Source organism: Mustela erminea, chromosome 12 (genome assembly GCF_009829155.1).
Source record: "Mustela erminea isolate mMusErm1 chromosome 12, mMusErm1.Pri, whole genome shotgun sequence".
Lineage (NCBI taxonomy): Eukaryota > Metazoa > Chordata > Mammalia > Carnivora > Mustelidae > Mustela > Mustela erminea.
Window position 1 is genome coordinate 25,468,317 of NC_045625.1, and position 23,192 is coordinate 25,491,508.

Genomic DNA, 23,192 nt, shown 5'->3' on the forward strand with positions numbered 1-23,192 from the left:
GGTACTACACTGTGGCAGATTTCAGGGAAGCTGCTGCACAGAGCACTTGGGAAGATAAGCCCAAGTAGAGCCTCACAAAAAGACTCTACTACTCTAAGACAAAGAATAGTCATATGCCTTCCTGTGTGGTCACACACAGGAAAGGAAGTGGCAGTGAGAAATGGTGGGACAGAGGATGTCTGTGGTCATGATAAATAGATGTGGTCTCAGATGAACTGGTGTAGACCCCAACTGGGGTTACTGTTTATATCCATGAATTTATTCAGTCCTATTTATTGAGCCCTATAATGAGCCAGAAACCTTGTTAGACAGTGAAGAATCAACCATTATCATGATAGATACTATTTCTGCCACCAAGGGAATAACATTCTGCTGGACAGAATAGGTCTATGCACTATATTTTAAGGACAACAAACAGTAGAGTCTAGGCCTGACAAAAATGATAAGGAATCTAGATATGAGAGCCCATGAAGAGAGTTGAAGATGAAAGGTCAACATAGTGATTGACTTTTTATTCTCCACAGGAGAGAGTGCAGGAATATTCTGCTGTTTCAGGAGGTGGGAGTAGAAGCAGGGAATAAGGGTTTTGAAGAGGTCTGTTCTAGTAAAATAAACAAATAAATAAATAAATAAATAAATAAAGTAAAATAAAAAAGAAGACTCTTTTAATGGTAGAAGAGATTTGGGATACAGCAAGGTCCCCACTGACAGGGAATGCTTCAAATTTTAGCTAGTGACCATCCCATGTAGATACTATAGTAGGAACTGCTCACAGGGATGGAAAATGAGCTGGGAATTTGCATGCTACTAAGGGACACACACATACGCACAATGCAAAGTAAACTCAAGAGTGGGAAGTGGTGAAGAGAGATCATTAGTTGTGCAACCTGGAAGGTTCAGGCTTCCTGTTCTTACCCTAAATCACTGATGGCCCATACTATTCAACATGTCATCTCAGAGCTCTGGCAGGTAAAAGGATATCCTTTTAGGTTTGGGAATAGAAAAACAGTCTGAAGGGATATTCTGCTACTCTATCAGTTCCTAGCCAGGTGGTCAATGGGATGTAAATCTCTTCGATCTGGAACGTTTCAACTATAAAATGTTTTTAGTTTTAAGCTTGTGCTTCTAGTAGGTAATGTTTAAGCAGTGGATTCTGCTCCTTAATGAAAGTTTGCTGAAAATTTTTGTTATCTTTGAGACTGCTCTTAGTCCGAGGCCAAACCCTGAAAGAAATGTGTTCTAAAGTCACTTTGGGAAGGCAAATTCCTCCATCCTTAGTAATGGATATCTGGCAACACTTGACACTGTTATAATGATTTACTGTTTATACGCTAATTTCAGATCTTTGGAAGAGTTGATGAAAGTAGCCTTATTACAGCTATCTCTACTTTAGAGATGAGAAACCCGATGCTCAAAGAAGCAACACTGTTCAATAATCAACACTTGTTCAGTAACAGAAAGGACTTGCATCAGTCAGGATAGGCTGGATTACGTGGTAGTACCAAACAACCCCAAAATCTTGAGGACACCAAATAATAAAAGTTTAATTCCCTTTCATGCTAGGTGTGAAACTGAGAGCCCACCAGGAGACCTGTCCGGTATTATCATGGTCCTCACTCTGAAACCTCTACTGTCAGAGCAGCTATAACCGGCCCTTGCCATGGCAGAGGGAAAAGAGAATTCAACTCTTAAGCCTGCCTTTTAGAAGTGACTCCCCTGACTTACTCATATTTCAATGGCCAAAGGCAGATCATAGCTAACTTTAAGTGGATGGAAAAGTCAGTCCTACCATGTACCATGTGCCCAGGACAGAGAAGCAGACTATTTGTAGAGTCCAAATAACTGCCAAAGTGCTAACAGTGAGCTTCTAACACATTCCCTCTGTACTGGTAAATCCATGTCCTTTCCACTGAGCTTACTACCTCTTCATGCTAAGTGCAGAATCAAGGCTAAGGCTGACATAAAGCAATCCAACCAGCTGGAAAAATCTATATTACTTCCTTGCTTCTCAACTTTGTTTCTTGTATCTTTTCTTTTCCCAGACCATAGCCTTTTGGATGTTAATATAAGTCAGTTTCCCCTTTCCATGTGACAATATGGTCTACTGGAAGACATTGGTCTAGGCTCCTCTGAGAAAGTTTAACTATGGCAAACCCTGTTGTGTTTTTCAAAGTGAATTGTCAAAGGTTTACCTGGAACACAAGTCCAAAGGAATGGCAGTTGTTCCCATCACCAAGGAAATCCATTTCATCTATTGTTGAAACTTGCCATCAACTCTACCACCAGCCTTCTCAATACATACATATATTCATAAAAATGCATTGATACATAAATTTATAAGTATATAAAATTACAGGGGAGGGGGAGAGAGATGATGGAGGAGGTAATCCAAGAAACACCATTCTTTATTGTTTCCAAATGCTGTCTTTGATCCTGTGGACACTCTGTCTTCAAGAGCCTCTACCTGGGCTGCTTTGTATGGAGTTGTTTCAAATAATCTGAACAACTGAAGGCAAGAGTATCCTGCACTCCCTTATTTCTCCAATAAATTAATCCCAGTGCTCTTAGGAGCAGTCACAGCAGCACTGAGGAAAACACTAGCAGCTAAAAGAGAGAAATGATAAATTTGTTGAGGATCCAAACAAATTTAGTAATGAATATAGTAAATGAATAAGTAAGCACTAGTAAGAGTAAATCTCAGCAAAACCAAAAAATGTAAATGGCTGTGATTTTGACTGAAGCTTCTCTTCTCTGAATCTAGAGTATACAACTAAAGAGATTTTGACCAATATCCTTTTTAACATTTGTGTCCTCGGTATTATATGTGTCTAAGTGAGATGGGCACCTAGACAAAATTGTCAAGTCAGTAGATAGTCTGTTCTTGTTATACTTTGGTCTATAGCCCCATTGTGCTGCAAAGCTTGTTAGGTTGAGGGAAGAAAGAGCACATATAAACTGATCAGGATCTGGACCTGTACTTGGTGGTAAACAAATATTAACTTACTTACAATTATGATATCCCTGGAAGTTGAGTGTTATTATCCAATGAAGAAGGGAAATGAAGATCAAAGAGACTTAGGAGTCTGCTTAGAGCTATACAGTTAAGCAAAGCAGAAATTCAAACTCAGCAGCCACTGTGGAGAACAGGATGGAGGTACCTCCCAAAAAATAAAAAAGAAAAAATGGAATTACCATATGATATAGTAATTCCACCACTGGGTATTTATTCAAAAAAAGTGAAACACTAATTTGAAAAGATATATACACTCCTACATTTATTGAAGCATTATTTACAATAGCCAAATTATGGAAGCAGCCCAAGTGTTCATTGAGAGACGAATGGATAAAGAAGTCGTGGTTTTTATATACAATATATATTACTCAGCTATAAAAAAGAACGAGATCTTGCCATTTGTGACAACATGGGTAGACCTAGAGGGTAATATGTTAAATGAAATAAGCCAGACAGAGGAAGACAAATACTTATACATGGAATCTAAAATACAATAAAAAAATGAACAAACAAACAAAAAGCAGAAACAGACCAATAAAAACTGAGAACTAACAGCTGGCAAAGGGGAGAGGGGTGGGAAATGGGCAAAATGACTACAGAGAAATCAGAGATACAGGCTTATAGTTGTGAAATGAATATGTCACAGGGATAAAAGGTACAGCATAGAGAATATAGTCAATGGTATTATAATAGAGCTGTATGGGTGAAAAAAGGTAGCTACACTTGTGGTGAGCATAATATAATGTATAGAGTTGTCAACTTACCATGTTGTACACCTGAAACTAAGGTAACATCGTGTATCAACAAATTTTAATAAAAAATAAATAAAAAATAATTGAAACCCAGATTTGCTGACTCCCAAAGGCAAGACCCTTCTTTCTTCCTTTCTTCCTCCCTCCCCGCTGCTCCCTCTTTCTCTCTCCCTTCTTTCCTTCCTTCTTCTTTATTTTTACATGCATTGCTGCCTCCACTTGATTGTAGGACTCATTCTTGAGAAGCTTAGCTGACTATCAAACCAAAATGCAATTCCTTAGAAAAATACCAATAACAAGGGTTAGAACTGTGCAATCTCATCATACAACGTGGCCCATTCCACCAGATATGGTTGGAACATAAATAGTTTATGATGGCATTCAGGATTCAGGTGATCATTGGCACAGAAGAAGGTCTTGGAATAGGAGCTCCACATAGGTTCTATTGTGCATTTATGCAGTGCACAAGCCACACAACAGTAAGTGGCAGTTTTGCCACTTAAATGATTGAGAAATGATAAATGATTGAGAAATGTGGACCACACTTAGGTTTCCATGGATAACTGTAGGCAAGAGTTAGCAGGGCCCAGTCCAGCCCGCTGGGTTGAGAGCTGGATTCCATTACCAACAAGAATGGCTTGTTGGTAATAACATGGCTTGTTAGAAAGAGAACAAACATTTCTCCATACACACTAAATAAACATGCACAATATAAAGACCCAACATTTTAAAATAGATCAATCCTTTCTAAAGATAGGTAGTATGTTTAATTACTTGGAATTGCAAATCTGTAGGTGGGACAAAGGCCAAAATAAATGACCCGTTAAGCTACTCAGATATGGTAATGTCTGAGCTTAATCTTAAAAAACATGCGAGAGTTAACCATGAAAGGGTGGCAAAGACATTCAGCAAAATTGAGGGGTATGACATATATTTCAGTGTAACTAAAGGAGGTTGTGCCTTGATATGATGCTAGAAAAGGAGGCAGGAGGCAGATTATAAAGGACCTTTTATGCTAAAGAATTCAAATCTTATCCGAGGGCAAGAAGAGGTCAGTGCAATGTTCTAAATAGAGGAATAACATAATTAGATTTGAAATTTAGGTAGACACTTTGGTCATAGAGGATAGATTGCTGAGACTGGGGAAGGGGACAGAGACAGACTGGGACAGAAATACCAGTTAAGAAACTTCTAGAAATCTGGAGCGCCTGGGTTGCTCAGTGGGTTAAAGCCTCTGCCTTCGGCTCAGGTCATGATCTCAGGGTCCTGGAATCGAGCCCTGCATTGGGCTCTCTGCTCAGCAGGGAGACTGCTTCCCTCTCTCTCTCTCTCTCTCTCTCTCTGCCTGCCTCTCTGCCTACTTGGGATCTCTGTCTGTCAAATAAATAAATAAAATCTTAAAAAAAAAAAAAAAAAGAAACTTGTAGAAATCCAGCACCAAAATGGAGCGAGGTAAGGGGTTACAGGTAAATAGAGAGAGAGAAGGACAAAAGATTATTTAAGTAATAGTTCCACAGGACTTAATGATTTACAGGGCGTGGGGTCGAAAGGAACAAGAGAAGTCAAGGATGAATTCTGCATTTCTGGCTTGGGGACGTATGAGAGAGGTGGTACATTCACACAAATAAGGACCAAAGTAGGAGGAGCAGGATGGGGTGGAGGAAGGAACTATGAAAAGTTTAGACTGGGGTGTGCTAGACTTCCTTGGGAACGTCCAGTCCCCATAGGATGTACCTAGGGAGTCATACACAAGAGTGTTGTCCATGAGAGAGGTTTGGAATTTGGAGCCTCAATATAAGAGTTGGGACTTATCCAAGCATGGCCATGGGTGAAGCCACAGGAATGATGAGATCATTCAGAAAGAGCACGCAAATTGAGAAGATGGCCACGACATGACTCCGAGGAATACCAGTGTGTGCAGTATGGGCAGAGAAAGAGAATTCTGGCAAAAGAGATAAAAAGGAGTGATTAGAGAAACAGAAGAAAGACCAGGGGAGTGGAGTGTCATGGAATGCCAAGGGAAGAGAGAGAGTCAAGAAAGGAGAATGCAGTATGATTAAATGTTGCAGAAAAGGCAAGTAATGTAAGGACTAAACAATTTTAAGTAAAGTTGATGGGGATAGAAGCAGACTTTAGGGACTTCAGTATGAGGTGCAGAGAGGGAGTGTACACTATTCTGGAATTTTTCAACCTACGTGTATAAGAACCTTTATTAAATTTAAAGTAAGTACACATATCCCCACACTATAGTAATTAACCCCTTTTTGCCAGCAGTTGTCCCTTGCCACTTCTTTGTCTCCTACCCTGTATACTCTGCCGAAACTTCAGATATTTCCAGCTCAGAGGCTGCAGCTCCTGAAGCTGCTCTTTTCAGGAAGAGTCCATGTGAGGCAAACTGTAAGAAAGGTTGTCTCTAAAAGACTGAATATATTCTTCTCTGCCCAAGGTGGAAGAGAATGGAGCAGCTTATATAATAGTAACAATGAATATTTCAGTTATTAAAACCTAAGGTGAGTTTACCTGTCTTTCCTGCAATTCTCACAGGTGTGAGGGAAAGCTAGCATCACCTATGTTCTTGTTCCTCTGTCCACCAAATTCAAGTGGGAAGATACATTCCCAAAATTATACTTTATTTTTAAAAACTATGTAAAATAAAATGTTAAGCTCTACTTCTCTCAACAATCTCATTTAAGTTTGTTTAGAAGTACAAAACTGTAGAAAGTTCTGAAGTTAGTCTAAAAATTTAAAGTACTTTTAAAGATTATTTAGTCATGAAGCTTCTACTACTGATTTTGGGAAAAGATTATTATTATTATTATTTTCATTTTAATCATGATTATTCTTGACTAAGCCGAAGAAATATATTAGGAACCAGAAACAATTGTCCTCCCCTCATCATCCCCATACATTGGTGTGGTAGGGAGTGAAGCTTAGAAAGCAAATTCTCTTCTTGGACAAAGGGTCAACGTATCTGGGCCTTGGTTTCTTCATCTTTATTTCACTTTAAAAAAAAATTATTTGAGAGAGAGAGAACGAGTGCAAGTGGGAGGAGGAGCAGAGGGAAAGAATCTCAAGCAGATGCCACGCTGAGCATGGAGACAGACAAGGGGCTCGATCCCACAACCATGAGACCCCAACCTGAGACGAAATCATGAGTTGGATTTTTGACTGAGCCACCCATTCATCTTTAAATGGAGAGAACTTTTTTTTTTCCTTTTATAGGATTGTTATGAGAATTAATTAGAAAATTAGCACAGTGCCTGGCACATAGACATTCCACAGATGGTAGCTCAGTTAAAGCTCACATTGAGATTAATGAGTCATTGTAGAGGGAAAATCTTAGCTTTACAATGCAGCGATCAAATTTAGCCTTACTAATCACATAGCAGCCTGAGACATTATGTGCTTTCTGAAGGAAGAGGGAATGCCCAGCATCACCATTACAGTCTTCTTACAAAAAAAAAAAAAAAAAAAAGCCATATTTAACTTGAATCTAATCAAGCTTTTAGTTTTAACTTCTAGATTAGAGGAAACACAAGTAATTGAGGAACAGTTCATGACATCACAAGGAAATCATGAGACAAATCCAGAATGTGTGTATTTGGAAATCAACTGACCTAGTCTCTCCAAAAAGAGTATCATGAAAAACTGCGTGAAGGGGACTGTTATAGAGAGAGACAAAAGAGATATAACAAAGAAATTGTATGAGCTCTCACGGATCCCAGCTCAAGAAAAAAAAAAAATCTATAAAATATATCTTAGGATCAACTGGGAAAACTTTGAATATGAACCAGTCATTAGATGATGGTTATTTTCTGGGTAGAATAATGGCATTGAGGTTATGTAGACTAATGCTTTTATTTTGGGGAGATACAGGTTGAAATATTTAGTATTTCATAATGTCTATAATTTACTTTCAGAAAAAAATATAAATACATTCTTTGTATATAAAAGGAGGTATAAAATAAGTATGGCAAGATGTTAATAATTGTTAAGTCTAGATGGTGGTTATATTAGCACTCGTACAATTCCTTCAAATTTGCTGTATGCCTGAAAACTTAATAATAAATGTTTGAGAGAAAAATGGAAAATTAATCACTTAGTAATGTAACTAACAGCCAAACTGATTTAATGAAAAAGTAAGCAGTTAGCAACAGAATCTCAGCACAGTATCCATAGCAGAGAAGGAAGGTTTTTGTATATTTTTATAGAAATACGGAATACTAAAAATAAAACAGATACATACAGTATAAGCAATTTCATAACTGATTTAAATGAAAAGACATTGATCAAGACAAGGATTTACCTGGCAATAACTTTAATTTCCTGAATTTGCTAATACTGAGTACTATCCAGGTGATAGTAACTCTATTGCTCCCTCTTTTGGAGAGGAATGTAGAATCTGTCTCCCTTTTATTTTCTTTTCCCCTGACCACTGTAGCAAGAGTGGGCAGAAACGTTTTTCAACCATTCATCCGTTTATCCACCATTCATTCATTCCTGCCACTGTGTGCTGGGAACGTGGAGATGGAGGAACCCACAGCAGCATGTGGAAAACAGACACGGGAATGAATACCCACAGTGTAATATAATAGGGGATATTAGGAAAGGCTATAAAAAAGGCTTTGGGGTATTGAAGAAGAAAAAAAATCCAACTTTGGCTAGGGAAGTTTGAGAAAGTTGAGTTTAAAGTCAATTAATAGGGGAAAGCAAGGTAAAAGTCAAATGCTTTCGTTTTAGAACTTGATTTGAATTTATCCTCTGACTTTTTATTTATATCTATTTTAAATATTTCTCTGTGGCAGTACTTTATGGGAAACATAAGACTCAATGAAAATTTCTGGAAGTCCTTCTCTGCATACTTCCTTTCTTGTATATTGCCTTGCAAATTCTAGCTGCCGTATCAATTCTGATTTCTTATCTATGTTTCCTTTCCCTGTGCCTTCTCTTTGGGCTCTACTTCTGAGGGCAGAACTTTAAAGAATACTCCCATGCAGAAACATAGGATGAATCTGTAGTTCACCTTCTCTGCTCGCAAGATAAGAGTTCTGAACGCTTTATTGTCCAATGCCTGAAAACAGATGCTTCAGATATTTTGTCCTATTCTAGAGTTGCTTATAGTGACTCAGTAAAAATGATGCCCATGAATTTATCATGGTGGAATTTTGTGGCTATTTAAAAGGTCATAGGAGGGGCGCCTGGGTGGCTCAGTGGATTAAGCCGCTGCCTTTGGCTCAGGTCATGATCTCAGGGTCCTGGGATCGAGTCCCGCATCGGGCTCTCTGCTCGGCGGGGGGCCTGCTTCCCTCTCTCTCTCTCTCTCTGCCTGCCTCTCTCTCCATCTACTTGTGATCTCTCTCTGTCAAATAAATAAATAAAATCCTTAAAAAAAAATAATTAAAAAAAAATAAAAAAATAAAAGGTCATAGGAGAGTACTGTCCAGTCCTTTCGTAAGGTAAAGAGAAGATAGATAGACAAATAGAAATTAAAAATATATATACATATTTTATGCATATCACTAAATCACTGCATATCACATATTATATACAAAAATATGTATGTATGTGTACATGCCAAGTGTTATATTACATTTCCTTCATTGTATTCTTTTAGAGAGATGTTTTAAAAGGGTCCTATTTATTCTTCACCTGGTTTAAACCAGTTTGTAGAACTAAAAGACCAAACCTCTCAGGTTGGAAGAATTTGCCAGCAATGCCTCCCTGACTATGGGATAATATCTAAACCCTAATGGCATTGGATTTGAGCCTCCTCACACTCTGGCCTCATTCCCTGTCATTTCATATCCCACTCCAGCCCCTGTAAACTTTAAGCCCTTAGAAATCTACTTGTGATTTCCCAAGTACGTCATACTCTTCCACACACCTCCGTGCCTTGTGTATGCCATCCTCTGTGTTGGAATGCCCTTTACTACTTTTCCTCTTTCCTTCCTTCCTGTCTTCCTTCCTTCCCTCCCTCTCTCTTTCCTTCCCTTTGAAGAAATTATTTCACCTTTTCTATAAAGTCCATCTTCCTCACTAGAAAAACCAATTACCTTCCTTATTGTCTTCTTTCTTCTAACATTTTACCTATCTCAGTGAAATTATGTTTTTATGATCAATCTCCCTATATCCCACCCCCATTAGATTAGAAAATCATAGCAGGATCAAGTCTTATTAATTGGTGTATTCCCATCACATTCACAGTAAGTGGCACATAGTAGGTCCCCAATGAGTGTTTGCTAATAGATGAATTAATAAATACATACATGGTGAAATGGAAATAGATATCTCTGCTTTCTAATGATAATTACTCCTAACCCCAGGACAGTAGGATCTAAAGACCAAGTCACATGTTTCCCATGCTGTCCAACCTCCACTCTTTTGTCTCCTGGTTGCAGATCTGAATTGTGTTATTTCTCAAAGGCCATTAAGAAGCCTTCAGAGAAAGCACAAGAGATTACCTCCAGTGCTGGTTTGCAATAATGTCCTTTTGTTCTCAGATAGTCTCCAGCTGACAGCTATCAAGGTTGTTCTAATTTGTGTCACACGGGCCATCTATAGGGAACATTTTGGAATGGGGAAGGTTCAAGAGATAGAAAAAAAAAGTAATGAATATAAAGTGTAAATGCCATAGTAAAGTAATAGAGACATATAATAACAGCAAGGGAAATTTGACCTTCTGGCCGGAAACCCGATCGTGAACCAATTGGAGAACTTTAGAAAATTGGATCAGCCTCAATAGTCACAGAGTAAACATGGGAAGTGCAATCCAGTCTTATTAAACATAATGCACACTTAATGCATAATTTTATTGCAACCAATTTCATGCTACTGCTTTAAATGAAGCTGGGTTTACTTCCATTGCACCAGTCCACTACCATTAGTGCCTCTTAAGAGAACAGCAAGGCCAGTAAACTGTTACTGGGCTGATCTCTTCCTCAGCCCATACTTTCTGCTTCATAAATTCACCCTGCTCCCACAGCTTGTACTGAGATCTTGTCTCCATTCAGTACATGGCTTTTGAAACACTACACTGTTTTGCCAAGTTGTTTGCATACAGGAATGCTATAGCATTTCTGTTTTATGCCAGCATGTACAGCAGTGAACCTTTGTCCTAGTAGAATGTTTGCCTGAATCCCAGACCTAAGACCTGGGAGTTCCTATCCCTGTAAATTCAGGAGGCAAAGGTAGCATCTGCATTGTGATCAGAAGGGGGATGTGATTATGGACCCACAGTGTATATCCTCTCCAGATCTTGGGGCTAATTTTTTCCCATCAATATTAATTCTGGAAAATATGCCCTTAAATCATTATGTTTGTCTCCTTCTGGGGTCTGATTGTCATATGTCTAAATATAATGGGATAAAATCCAGAGCCTGACTATTTTGTTTGGGGTCCCAGCTCTACTCTAATATATTGTTTCTCAGGAGGACACTACACCACCCTTAACCTCAATTTCTTCATCTCAAATGAAGTTCATAGTCACCTTTGAGCAATAGGTGAGGGCAGGCTGTAAAAGCACTTTATAGTGTAAAAAGTTGTTGCAAAATTAAAAAATATCAAATGTGATACGTTATGAGCCAACAAAATCCTGGAAAAGCCATACTTTTTTCTGTAACCTAAGAGATGTTGGATTTCTAAAGACATCTAAAAGTATACTGGATGTGTTTTAATTCTTTTACAAAATTCTGAATCCCCCTCCTCAATAGCAACCCCTAAATAAAATTTTTGTATTGAAACAAAATTTCTGAAAATATTTCCCACCTGCTATGGGATGAGAAAGCAAGTGAAACCAAGGTCTATGAACACAGACAACAGAAGCTGATGGTCTTCCCAGATTTCTGGGGCCTTTAAAATCCTGTACAAAGCTTTGCTTTCCCCTTAAGCAACTCACTGCCCACAGGATTCCTTTGAATGGGCCCGCTCTGCAGGAGCCACCAAGAGCCCTTGTACTGCAGTTTATAGTGGCCTCGGGAGAAGTACTCTTGAGGATGCCACAGGAGATCCAGAAAGAAAACTACAGATCTATATTCTGAATTATGGGTTTATCTATATTTCAAAGAACATTTATGGGTGTAGGAAACTGTTTCCAGATAGTTAAACAGTAAGACCAGTCGGGCTTTCCGGATTTTCCAAAACCTACATAGTATCGTAAGGGGAACAGTGTTCCAGCTGTACATCGTGCTATATCGATGTTCAAAAACAGACACAGAAGCTGCTTCAGCCCAGGACAGGGTTGGAGCTGTGTCACTGGGGAAGGCAAGGTTAACTTGGGGAAGTCCAATGTTGGCATAGGCTACAAATTCCCTTTTCCTCTGAGATCAGTAACATTCTTACATGGCTTTTTATTTATTTTTTTAAAGATGTTATTTAATTATTTATTTGACACAGAAAGAGCACACACAAATAGGCAGAGCGGCAAGCAGAGGGAGAGGGAGAAGGAGGCTCCCCGCTGAGCAGGGAGCCTGATGCAGGACTCGATCCCAGGACTCTGGGATCATGACCTGAGCCGAAGGCAGAGGCTTAACCAACTGACCTTAACCAGGCACCCCTTTACATTGCATTAAAAAAAAATTCCTTGAATGTGTCCTCTGTCCAGTTTCATATGCAATTGGGGGATCATTGATTTTTCACCAACAAACATCAGCTGAGCTCAGGATACTGCTGGCAGGCCCTGTGCTAGGTCCTGGGATGCAGAGCTGATTGTTCCCTGAAGGATATATATAATCTATAGTGAGATAATCCAGACCTGAACATGACTAATAGGAGAGAGGGCACAATCAAAGCCCTAAAGAGAGGTGAAATTCAAGTTAGAAAAGTTCAGAAGAAAGAGGGGTCATCCCAGCTGAAGAGAGTTTTCTTTTGTACTATACCAAAATCAGTTGTTCTCATTCTGTTATTATTATAATAATCTTTAAAACTCTTTTCAGATTAAAATAATAATTTTTTCCAAGATTTATTTATTTATTTATTTATTTATTTTAGAGAGAGAGAGAGAGAGAGAGAGAGAAAGAGAGTGTGAGCAGAGGGAGGGGTGGGGGGAGAGAGAGAGAGACTTTTCAAGCAGACTCCCCACTGAGTGTGTAGCCCCATGCGGGGCTTGATTCCAGGACCTGAGCCAAAATCTGGAGTCAGATGTTTAACTGACTGAGCAGCCTGGAGCCCCTGTAACTGGTGAGTACAGTTTAAGATGGCCATCAGGTGATGGGTTGAAGAGATGCCTGAAATCTAGGGTTTTAATGAACCTGATCTTTATCATGAAGCTGGCCTGCTTACCTTCTCGTCACTTCTCTCCATTCTTGGAAATCATTATCTATTCTTAACATTTATTATTTTACTTTTCCTTCTCTCTCTTTCTCCTCCTTTACATTTTAAATGGAGATATTAAAATATCATAAAATTCACCATTTAAAGTATACAATTTGGTGATTTTTAATATGTTCATGTTCATAATATGATTTTTAGTATGTTCATAATATGTTTAATATGTGCAACCATCACCCCACCTTCATAATCCGTAACTACAAAAGAAACCCCACACCTCTCAGCCAGTGTCCCGTCACCTGCAAACTCCTCATTCTGTCCCCCTCCTCCCACAATCCTGGGCAACCACTAGAAACTTTGTCTCTAGGCCTTTGCCTAGTCCAGACATTTCATATACATCGAATCATACAATATGTGGCCTTTTGTGTCTGCCTTTTTCCACTTAGCAAAAGGTTTCATTTCTTTAGTTTTTTTAAAGATTATTTATTTGAGAGAGAGAGCAAGCACAAGCAGGGGGAGGGAGAGGGACAAGCAGACTCTCCACTGAGTGGGAAGCCTGATGCAGGGCTCCATCCCAGGTCCCTGAGATCATGATCCCAGCTGATGTCAGACACTTAACCAACTGAACCTCCCAAGCACCCCAAGCATAATGTTTTAAAGGTTCATGCACGTTGCATAATGTATCCTTTGTATGGATGAGTAATATTCTATTATTAATGAATCTACCACATTTTGGTTATTCGTTCATTAGCTGATGGATATTCGACTTGCTTCCACTTTTGGAGTATTATGAATAATGCTTCTATAATCTTTTGTGTACAAGATTTTGTGTGGACATATGTTTTTATTTCTCTTCATTATATACATAAAAATAGAATTATTCGGTCATAGGGTAACTATGTTTAACGTTTCGAGGAACTGTCATATGGTTTTCCAAAGTAGCTACACCATTTTTCACTCCCAGTAGCAATATATGTGGGTTTTAATTTCTCTTCATACTGGACAACATTTGTTCTTGTCTGTCATTTAGATTACAGTCACCCTAGTTGGTATGAAGTGGTATCTCATTGTGATTTTAAATTGCAATTTCCTAATGACTAAACATGCTGAGTAATCTTTAATGAATTTATTGGTCATTTGCACATTTCTTTGGAGAGATTTTGTATTTCTTTGGAGAAATGCACTTTGCCCATTTTTAATTGGGCTGTCACTCTATTATTGAGTTGTAAGAGTTCTTTATTATTCCAGATAGATATCCTTTCTCAGATATATCATTTGCAAACATTTTTTTTCACTGTTTTTTCATTTTCTTGATGTCTTTTGATGCACATATGTTTTTACTTTCAATAAAGTCCACTTTTCCTATTTTTTTTCTTTAGTCATTGTGCTTTTGGTGGCATATCTAAAAAAAGGCTTTGTCTAACCCAAGGTCACTACAATTTATCCTTATGCTGTCTCCTGAGAGATTTATAGCTGTGGCCTCTATATTTAGGTCTTTGGTCTATTTTGAGTTAATTTTTGTAGATGGCATGAGGTAGAGGCCCAACTTCATTTTGTTGTCTGTGGATATCCAATTTTCTTAACATCACTTGTTGAAAAGACCACTCCTCGTTGAATGGTCTTTGCACCCCTGTCAAAAATTCATTTTTTTTTCTTGATCAACACAAGAAATCTACCAACAGAGACTTGAGAGAAAGTTACCAAATCATCCTAGACCAGGGAATAAGAGGATCCTAGGCATCCAGATGACCCTGATAATTGTGCGTTGCTGTGAGACTGGAGGAAGAATAATTAAGCCAAAAATAATAAAGGAAAAATATGGCAACCTTATGTGAGTGTGTGGGGGGGTCCCATTGTTTTTTTTTTCCATCCTTTTCTAATGCTAAGTGTGGGCTATACACTACAGGTTGGCAACCACAAACCCTTAGAGAAATCTGATAGCAGTGTACAGACTGATGTTTCTGATCAGAAAGAATGCCTGGAGTTTTTTGTATGTGTATGTGCAAATCTGGAAGCAGTATACATTTCAGAGACACTAAGGACACAGCCTTCAGCATCCATAGTTGAACAAGATGGGCATTCCCAGACTCAGATGACCTAACATCCATACATTCTGTACTACATCCATGTAGTTCACAAATCTAATGCTATTTTACATGTTTATTTGGCATGATAGGCTTCGTTAATTGATTATCTTTCTGTACTCTTGTCTGAAGATTAACCGTCAAGGCCACATGGCAAGACCCCACCTATTCTATGTAACAGATATTCCCATGAGCACTGGAACCAGCCTTCTGGAAGTGGGAAGGTTGTGTGTGTGGCTGATTTGAAAGAAATACTAGCCATGATTTCACAACATGCCTCTTTGAGTCAGGAAAGTGTCAAGAGAAGGGGACACGGTTCTCAAACAGGTAGTTCTGACTGTAAATCTACAGAAAAGCCCAAGGGGGAGAGAGTCCAGGAATAAAGAGGGCTGTAACAAAAAAAGATAGAAAATAAAATGTGTAACAAAGGGCAATAGGAAAAAGCACTGTAGAGAAAACTGAGGATGTATTGAAACTGTTGGAAAGTGTGAAACAGACCAGAGAAGGTTAAACAAATATGGTCAGAGAAAACCCAGCCATGGTTTACATCATGTTTCATATCATCTGTCTGCTTTTATATCGTTCCCTCTCACTTATGCATCATCCACCCACCACATGGTTCTGGCACATCCACCTTCTCTACAACTGCTGTACCCAAGATCACCAGGGACCACTTACATGATGTCTTCTGGGCTCCCATCAATGTGCATCATGTTCTCCGTAATACTGAGGAGGTCAACCAGTGTTGCCTTTTGACATTATCTCCCCTCTTGACCCTTTGTTCTCTTTCCTATCTGGTTTCTCCTCCATCTCTATCTAGCAATCCTTTGAATTCAGGATTTTGGGAGACAGCTCATTCACATTTGAGTTTTGTATAGTTTGTTCCATAACGAACTCAACATTTCTCTCAAAAATTATCATCCTCCTCCAGCATAGTCTGTGGCTATAAATGCCAAGTTGTCTCTGGGACTCAGCCTCTTCTTTCTGCATTTACTCTGGGTACACTCTCAGTGCCATCTCTCTCCATCATAGCTATGAGTGTCATTCTCTAATATCTTCAATGACTCCCCATTGTTCACAAGATCAAACCTGACTCTAAGGCCTCATTTCTGTCTCTGAGTTTTTAAACCTCTTGGCTCCCAGGGCTCACGCCCCATTGTGGCTTTGGGGTTTTCCTCTTGATCTCCATGCACTGGCTCTGGTTTCCTGCTCGTGACCTCACTTCTTAGATTATGAATAAAAGTATTGTCCCTTCACTCTTCCTTTGCATATGAAATATTATCCAATGCTTTGCACAGCTGTAAGTATTCCACGTTTTGACCCACATGACCCTATCTGTGACACCTTACACACAGGCGTGCACACACACAAACACACGTACACCATATCCCTTTCAGTTGACCTGAAAACCCATTATTTACCCAAATATGTGCCTTTGCTCATGTTAAACATGCAAACATGAGCACATGCACGCACATGTAGAGCTACGTAGATCATGATAACTTAACTGCAAGAGGTGTCTAAAAGTCTTAGGATCTTTAGTGAACAGGAAGTTGAATATAAATCAACAGTGAGATGACTTGCCAAAAAAGAGTAGTGACATCTTGGTGTGCATGGAGGAAGGCGAATCATACATTCATTTTATGGTATTATCAAGAGTCTATGCTGGATGCTCCAGATTTGATACAGTTCCTGCCTTTTGAAGTTTAATGTCTACAGGGAAAACAGACATTCAACAATTGTAACCATAGAAATAGGCCCAAAATTATAAACTGTAATAAATTCTATAAGGGAAAAGAATAGAATTAAGGGAAAGACTATAATGGAGAGCTAATTCAAATTAGGGGGTAGGCATGGCCTCCCTTGAGGAGGGACTGAGAGCCAAAGGGCAGAACCACGAGGTTTATGAGAGGAAAAGAGTTCCTGGCAGAAGGAACTGCATGACAAAGGCCATGTTAAGGAGCCTGAATATTGTCAATATTGTCTTTGGTTTAATTGGCCATCACTGAAGCTGGGTCTTAGTGGAAAGACATCATCTGTTTCATGGTGGTCATACCTCTTCAGTGTGGAGTAGGCATTTCATTCTATTTTGCAAATACTACTTTAAGGTTATTATAGATAGACTAGAACTTTTAAAAATGAGTATGGTAGCATAAGAAGAACACCTGGAAACCAGAAGGAAGCTAGCAGTCATTAATTCTGAGAAGACAAAATGCCAAAAAAAGGAAGAAAAGAAAATAATTTTTATTGAGTATTCTGTGAGATGGTAGTCACTGTGTTGGAAACTTTCACATACATACATACCATAATCCTGAAACTAGTCATTAGTTCCATTTTGCAGATAGAGAAATTAAGATTGAGTGAGGTTTGGTAATTTGAATAATTAATAAACAGTTGAACTAGCTTTCAAAACTCATTCTATTTGATGTTGGTGCCCCTTTGCTAACCCATTTTCACAAGATCATTATTTTCAGATCCCCAAAAGGCTGCCAAGTGTCAGAAAGACAGGGCTCTTAGGTTCCCACAGCAAGAAAACCAAAGGCAGCATGTGCACCTGAGGGTAGAAAGGGTTAAGCTGAAGTGACATCCATGGAAACAATGAAGTTAGGAGCCCAGGGAGGAGGTCAGATCAGGCAAACAGACCAGGAGGACCAGGGGTCAGCAGAGGAATGTAATTGAATGTCTGGAAGATGCAAAGGAGAGTCAGTGAGCAGGGGGACCTATTCATTGAGACAGAAACTGTGGCAGCCATATGTGCACTCCTCGGACGCTCTTAAAGATAAATATTATCTGGAGATCGAATGCACAGAATAGTGATTATAATTAACAGTAATGTATTATATACTTGAAAAGTGTTAAGAGAGTAGTTCTTAGATATTATCAGCACACACACATCCCACACACGCAAAGAGTAATTATGTGAGAGATTGGAGGTGTTCATCCATCTTACTGCGGTCATCATCTTGCAATAATACATGTATCTAATCATCACACTGTAAACCTTAAACTTACATATGTTGTAGGTCAATAATATCTCAATAAATCTGGGGGTGGAGAAAAGATGAAAGAGAAGAACCTGTCAGTCAGCTGGGAGTAGACAATGTTGGAGCTCAGGCTGCTCTCTTCCTGAGCACTCTTTCCTGGCTGGTTACCAAGCACAGTTATCTATACTAGGGTCTGACCACTTCCACATTGGTGGGGTCCTTGAACACGAAATCTTTGCTCTGGAGCTTCTCAGTGAATTCTCTAAGACTCTGCCAGATGGGCACTGCAGTTGAAACTCTCCCTACCCAATCTGCTCCTTGACTGACACAACAGAAGCAAACAGTAGAAGGAAACTAGGAGTCACGTTGCCAGCTTGGACCATTATTGTAACAACCAGGTTTCATAGAGCACGTAAGATGTGCCAGACACTGTTCCAGATGCTTCAGTTATATCAAGTCTTTTAATCTTCACAACACTCCGAGTGAGCATTACTCTTATTTCCAGTTGTAGATGAGGATTCACAGAATAATACATGACTCCTCTAACATCCCACAGCTAGTAATCTGTAGCGCCCGAATCCATACCCATGCAGTCTGGTAGAGAATCAAAGTCTATAACCCTTGAGCTCTAGTTGGGCACCACACTTCAAGGCAGTTATAGATAAACTCAAATGACCAAGGAACAAGCTATTGCATCGCATGTGGGGTGGCTTCCTGACCTCTTTCCCACCTCGCCCTTCCACACTTTGCTTCCCCGCGGTGGCCTTTTCTTTCCCAGAGCTCCCTTGGCCCTTTTTCTTCAGAACTTTAACAGGAGCTATTTCCTTGGTCTGGGACCCTCCTCCTCACATTCATCTCACTCCTCAGTCTGTCACCACGGCCTTAGGGAACTCTGTCCTGACCACTGGCTTGTGTTCAGTCTCCTGTTTCACTCACTCATGGTACCTGGTACTTTTCTTCTAAGCCTCTTAATACAACTTTGGTGAGATGACCTACTCGGTAATGACTTGCTTGTGTTTGTGACAATGCTGACTAATGGCTCTAACCTGGCATCCTACTCAAAAAAAGAGTCTATGCTTGAAAATTAGGTCAGCATGGCATAGATGGGCATTGCGTATCCCATCACTAGGGTTAGGTAAAGAGGACAGTTGACAGTTGATGGGAATTTGGGAGGGGAGAGGTGACATGGCAGGTCTGATCACAGAGTCCATTGTAGACCTTCCATCTTGGAGAGTCCTTGAGTGACCTCTCTGAGTCTGTAGCATCCACAGGTGGCCTTTCATCATCCAGAGGATGTGATATTTGATCCTCTTCAATAAGGCATCACTGTGGAGGGACACATCTAGAAGCAGAATATGCAGCACATTCTCTGGCTTTGGTTTGGTCTTCATTCTTGCACTGTGGAAGCAAGGCCCTCCTTGCCCACATCACCTGCCCTGTTTCCTTAGCTGAGAAATGAAGAAAGACTCAATAATCCCCAGGTACTTCTGAGATTTAGAGACCACATTTCTTCATATGACTGTTCCACCCTTTTAGATTCCTATCCTCTTTAATGTCACAGACCTTTTCCTTCCTTATCGATGATCAACAATGGAAGATTGACCTTTGAGGTACAGTAGTATAAGACTGTATATCCTTGCCTAATAGAACAATAGTTTGAAAGAAGTATAATGGAAAAAAAATTATTTTCTGTAAGACTTTGAATTTCTTAAAGCTCTTACACAAAAGTTATTTATTTTATGTATTTCAAGAGTGACACAGATGGGATTATTTCCACTTTACTGATGATGAAATCAAGGTTCATGGGGGAATGTAGTATGCCCAAAGTCTTGGAGCTGGGGTTTGAATCAGCTCAGTAACTTAGCAATGATGTCATTACTGCATGTCACCAAGTGGAGTTGAAGAACACATATTTAAGCACAGTGAATGTATATATAAACTTGATCCTTGGCTTTGTATATGTAAGTCACAATTGAGAAATGAAAATGAATTCTTTCATTCTGTGAGTATTTCACTGAAAAAATCAATTAATTAAGAGTATTTGTGGAAATATTTACAAGTGAAAAATCTGGTGGGTGAGGGGATGGGTGAAGTAGGGGAAGGTGATTAAAAGTACACTTACTGGGGCACCTGGGTGGCTCAGTGGGTTAAGCCTCTGCCTTCAGCTCAGGTCATGATCTCAGGGTCCTGAGATTGAGCCCCGCATCAGACTCTCTGCTCGGCGGGGAACCTGCTGCCCCCTCTCTGACTCTCTGCCTACTTGTGATCTCTCTCTGTCAAATAAATAAATAAAATCTAAAAAAAAAAAAAAAAAGTACACTTACTGTGATGATCACTGAGTCATGTAGAGAATTGCTGAATCACTAGATTGTAAACTGAAACTAATATAACACTGTATGTTCATTATACTGGAATAAAAAAAAGTTTTTTTACAAAATCTGTATGTTCTTGCTATAACTGTACTTAATACAGGAAAAAAAAACCCCAAAGATACATGTTTTAGTCATTTAAAGTAAAAATTCCCAGTATCTCAGCTTTTACAAGTAATAACAAAGTAATAGACATAGGTGATGGGGAAGAAAAAGAAATTTTGGGAAAAATCATTTTGACATCAATCTTTCAGAGTTGCTTAAAGCTAGATTAGAACACCTTTGTTTTTTTCTCTCTTGATGGTTGAATGGGCATTCTGTTGGAGTGCGGGTTGGGTGAAGAATGCTTTTTCCAGAAAGACAGCATGGTTTAGACACAGGCTGCGGCTGGAAAGTGGTAGAACAGGTTTTCATCTTCTATCATTGGTCTCTGGGAGATATTGGTGAGTGGCTATTCCTTGTCTGGGCCTTGTTCTCCTTCTCTATAAACTGGGAGCACCTTGTCAAATATTTAGACATATGACCAACATAGACATAATTACTTTTATCTTTGTGTGTAAAATTGTAGACATTGTAAGTGCTTCCCCATTTATTGTCTTATTTATTTTCTCCCAAATCCCCATAAGGTAGGTAAGAAAGAGATGTTCCGGGCGCCTGGGTGGCTCAGTGGGTTAAGCCGCTGCCTTCGGCTCAGGTCATGGTCCCAGGGTCCTGGGATTGAGTCCTGCATTGGGCTCTCTGCTCAGCAGGGAGCCTGCTTCCTCCTCTCTCTCTCTCTCTGCCTGCCTCTCTGCCTACTTGTGATCTCTCTCTGTCAAATAAATAAATAAAAAAATCTTTAAAAAAAAAAAAAAAAGAAAGAGATGTTCCTGTCCTGTTGGTGGGCAAGGAAACAGTGAGGTAGATGGATTTGCCTGACGATGCATCACCAAGATGGTGTGGAACCAGGACTCAACCTCAGGTCTGACAGCTCTAAATGGGCATGTTTTCCACAGCACCACCAGGTGCTAACTTCACAGGTGAGCTCCCAAACAAAAGCTGCATGTCTCCTTTCTAACATACAACTTTTGGGCAGGATGTCTAAGGTGACTGAGCTTGGTGAGAAAGGCATTTATGTGTAAGAGGTGTCTGTGCATTAATGCGGTGAGTGAGAAGCTGAACTAACATCTAATTTTAGTATGCAGCTAGTGCAGTGTTCCTGTTAATCGTATTCAGTCAGGCTGACTGAGGAGAAAGGAATAAAATAAACATTTCACTTAACCTTTACAATTCGTATATTTTGATTGTCCTACCAGCTTAGAATACCATCCCCCTGTAATCTCCAGCCATTTTCTATGCTATCCACACACTAGGCAGCTTCCTGGCTCTCACTTCTTTCTCTTCTGCTATTCTACCCTATTCTTCCCCTGTATTCTACTTTCTGTCACTCCTCATGCGCACTGCCTTCAGGCCTGAGTCCTTGTCTGTCCTCCTCTCCTCCTGTCCTAGTAGGCACAAAGCAGCTTGAGTGGAGTTGGAATGGAGTTCTGAGAGGACCTACTGAACATTCTGCAAGTGAGGGTCTCCAGGAAGAGGAGGCCACATGAAACTTCGTCAAGCATGGAAGCTGCAAGTTGACAATATCTCCAACGAATAGGAAACAAAGGAGAAGGAAAAGAAAAGAAGCAAGTGAAACACTAAAGTAAAAGAATTTTATCTTCTCCTTCTCATGCTACCTAGGTAAAAACACCCAATGACAGCAACTACAATAAGGCATTACTAAAGGAAAGCTATGGAACAGAAGTGCTTTTTGTGTTACTGTGCTCCACAGGGCAATTGCACAGGCAGTGACTAGACAATGACAGCACCAGGTGGTTGACGTGGACAAGGCTGTGGAGTTTGGTGCACTGGAATTGTCATAGCACAACTCCTTGGTTGGGGGGGGGGGGGAGGCAGGAAGTTGTTTCCAGGTTGTTCTGAATCAGAGAGTTATACATCCCACCAACAGGGTAACAGGATGAAAAATCTCTGTTACCATGTCCACTTCATCAGAACACAAAGCCCCAAGAGTAGATTTGTGCTGTGCTATCCAATATGGTAGCCACTAGCCACATGTGGCTTTTGAGCACATGGAGTAGGACTACACTTGACTCAGATGTGCCATAAAGGCAAAATACATATACACCAGATTTTGGAAAGAGTGTGACAGAAAAAAAAAAAAAATGTAAAAGATCTCTAATGATTTTTAAAAATTGATAATGTGCTGAGATAGTATGCTTGATGTTTTTATATATATGTATGTAAATACACAATTAATTTCACTAATTTCTCTTTATTTTGCTCTTTTTAATGTGGCTACCGGAAAACTTGACGTTACATTATGCCATTCATATTTGTAGTTCTCATCATATTGCTATCCAGGAAGTACTGGATTAGAATTCCAGAGTTGCAATTAAAAGCAAATAGAAAGAGAAATCCTCTCCAGAATAATAATCAATATCCCAGTCGAGGCAATACTGGGGGGTATGTGAGGTAGAACATTATCTTAAGATTGTTGTTGATTAAATCTCGGTACCCCCAGTGAACTTGGAACAACTGTGAGTAAAGCTACAGGAAATAAGCCAGTGTTAGCAGCCCATGGTTAACAGAAACAACTAATGGGAGAAGGTCGTGCATGGAGCCCAGTGGAATTAGGGCAGCTCAAGAGGAGGAATCCAGGCCAGATCAGCTAAAGACTTATTTTTGCC

The 23,192-nt window shown here is 39.6% G+C and overlaps 1 protein-coding gene across 2 annotated transcripts in view; it reads right to left on the reverse strand.

Annotated features, from left to right (window-relative positions):
* Window positions 1–16,529, reverse strand: part of LOC116570287 (lateral signaling target protein 2 homolog) — a 63,331-nt gene extending 46,802 nt beyond the window's left edge. Inside the window, exons 1-2 of one of the 2 annotated variants that reach the window (XR_004277367.1) lie at window positions 15,792–16,529; window positions 9,326–10,320 (exon numbers count right to left, since the gene is read on the reverse strand). Coding sequence is in view for 1 of the 2 variants with exons in the window: in XM_032307116.1 (XP_032163007.1) it covers window positions 15,792–15,826 (35 nt within the window). In the remaining variant the exon portion in view is untranslated. Of the gene's footprint in view, window positions 1–9,325; window positions 10,321–15,791 lie in introns of those variants that run through there. The other variant, XM_032307116.1, reaches the window with a different exon arrangement.
* Window positions 16,530–23,192: the final 6,663 nt, after the last annotated feature.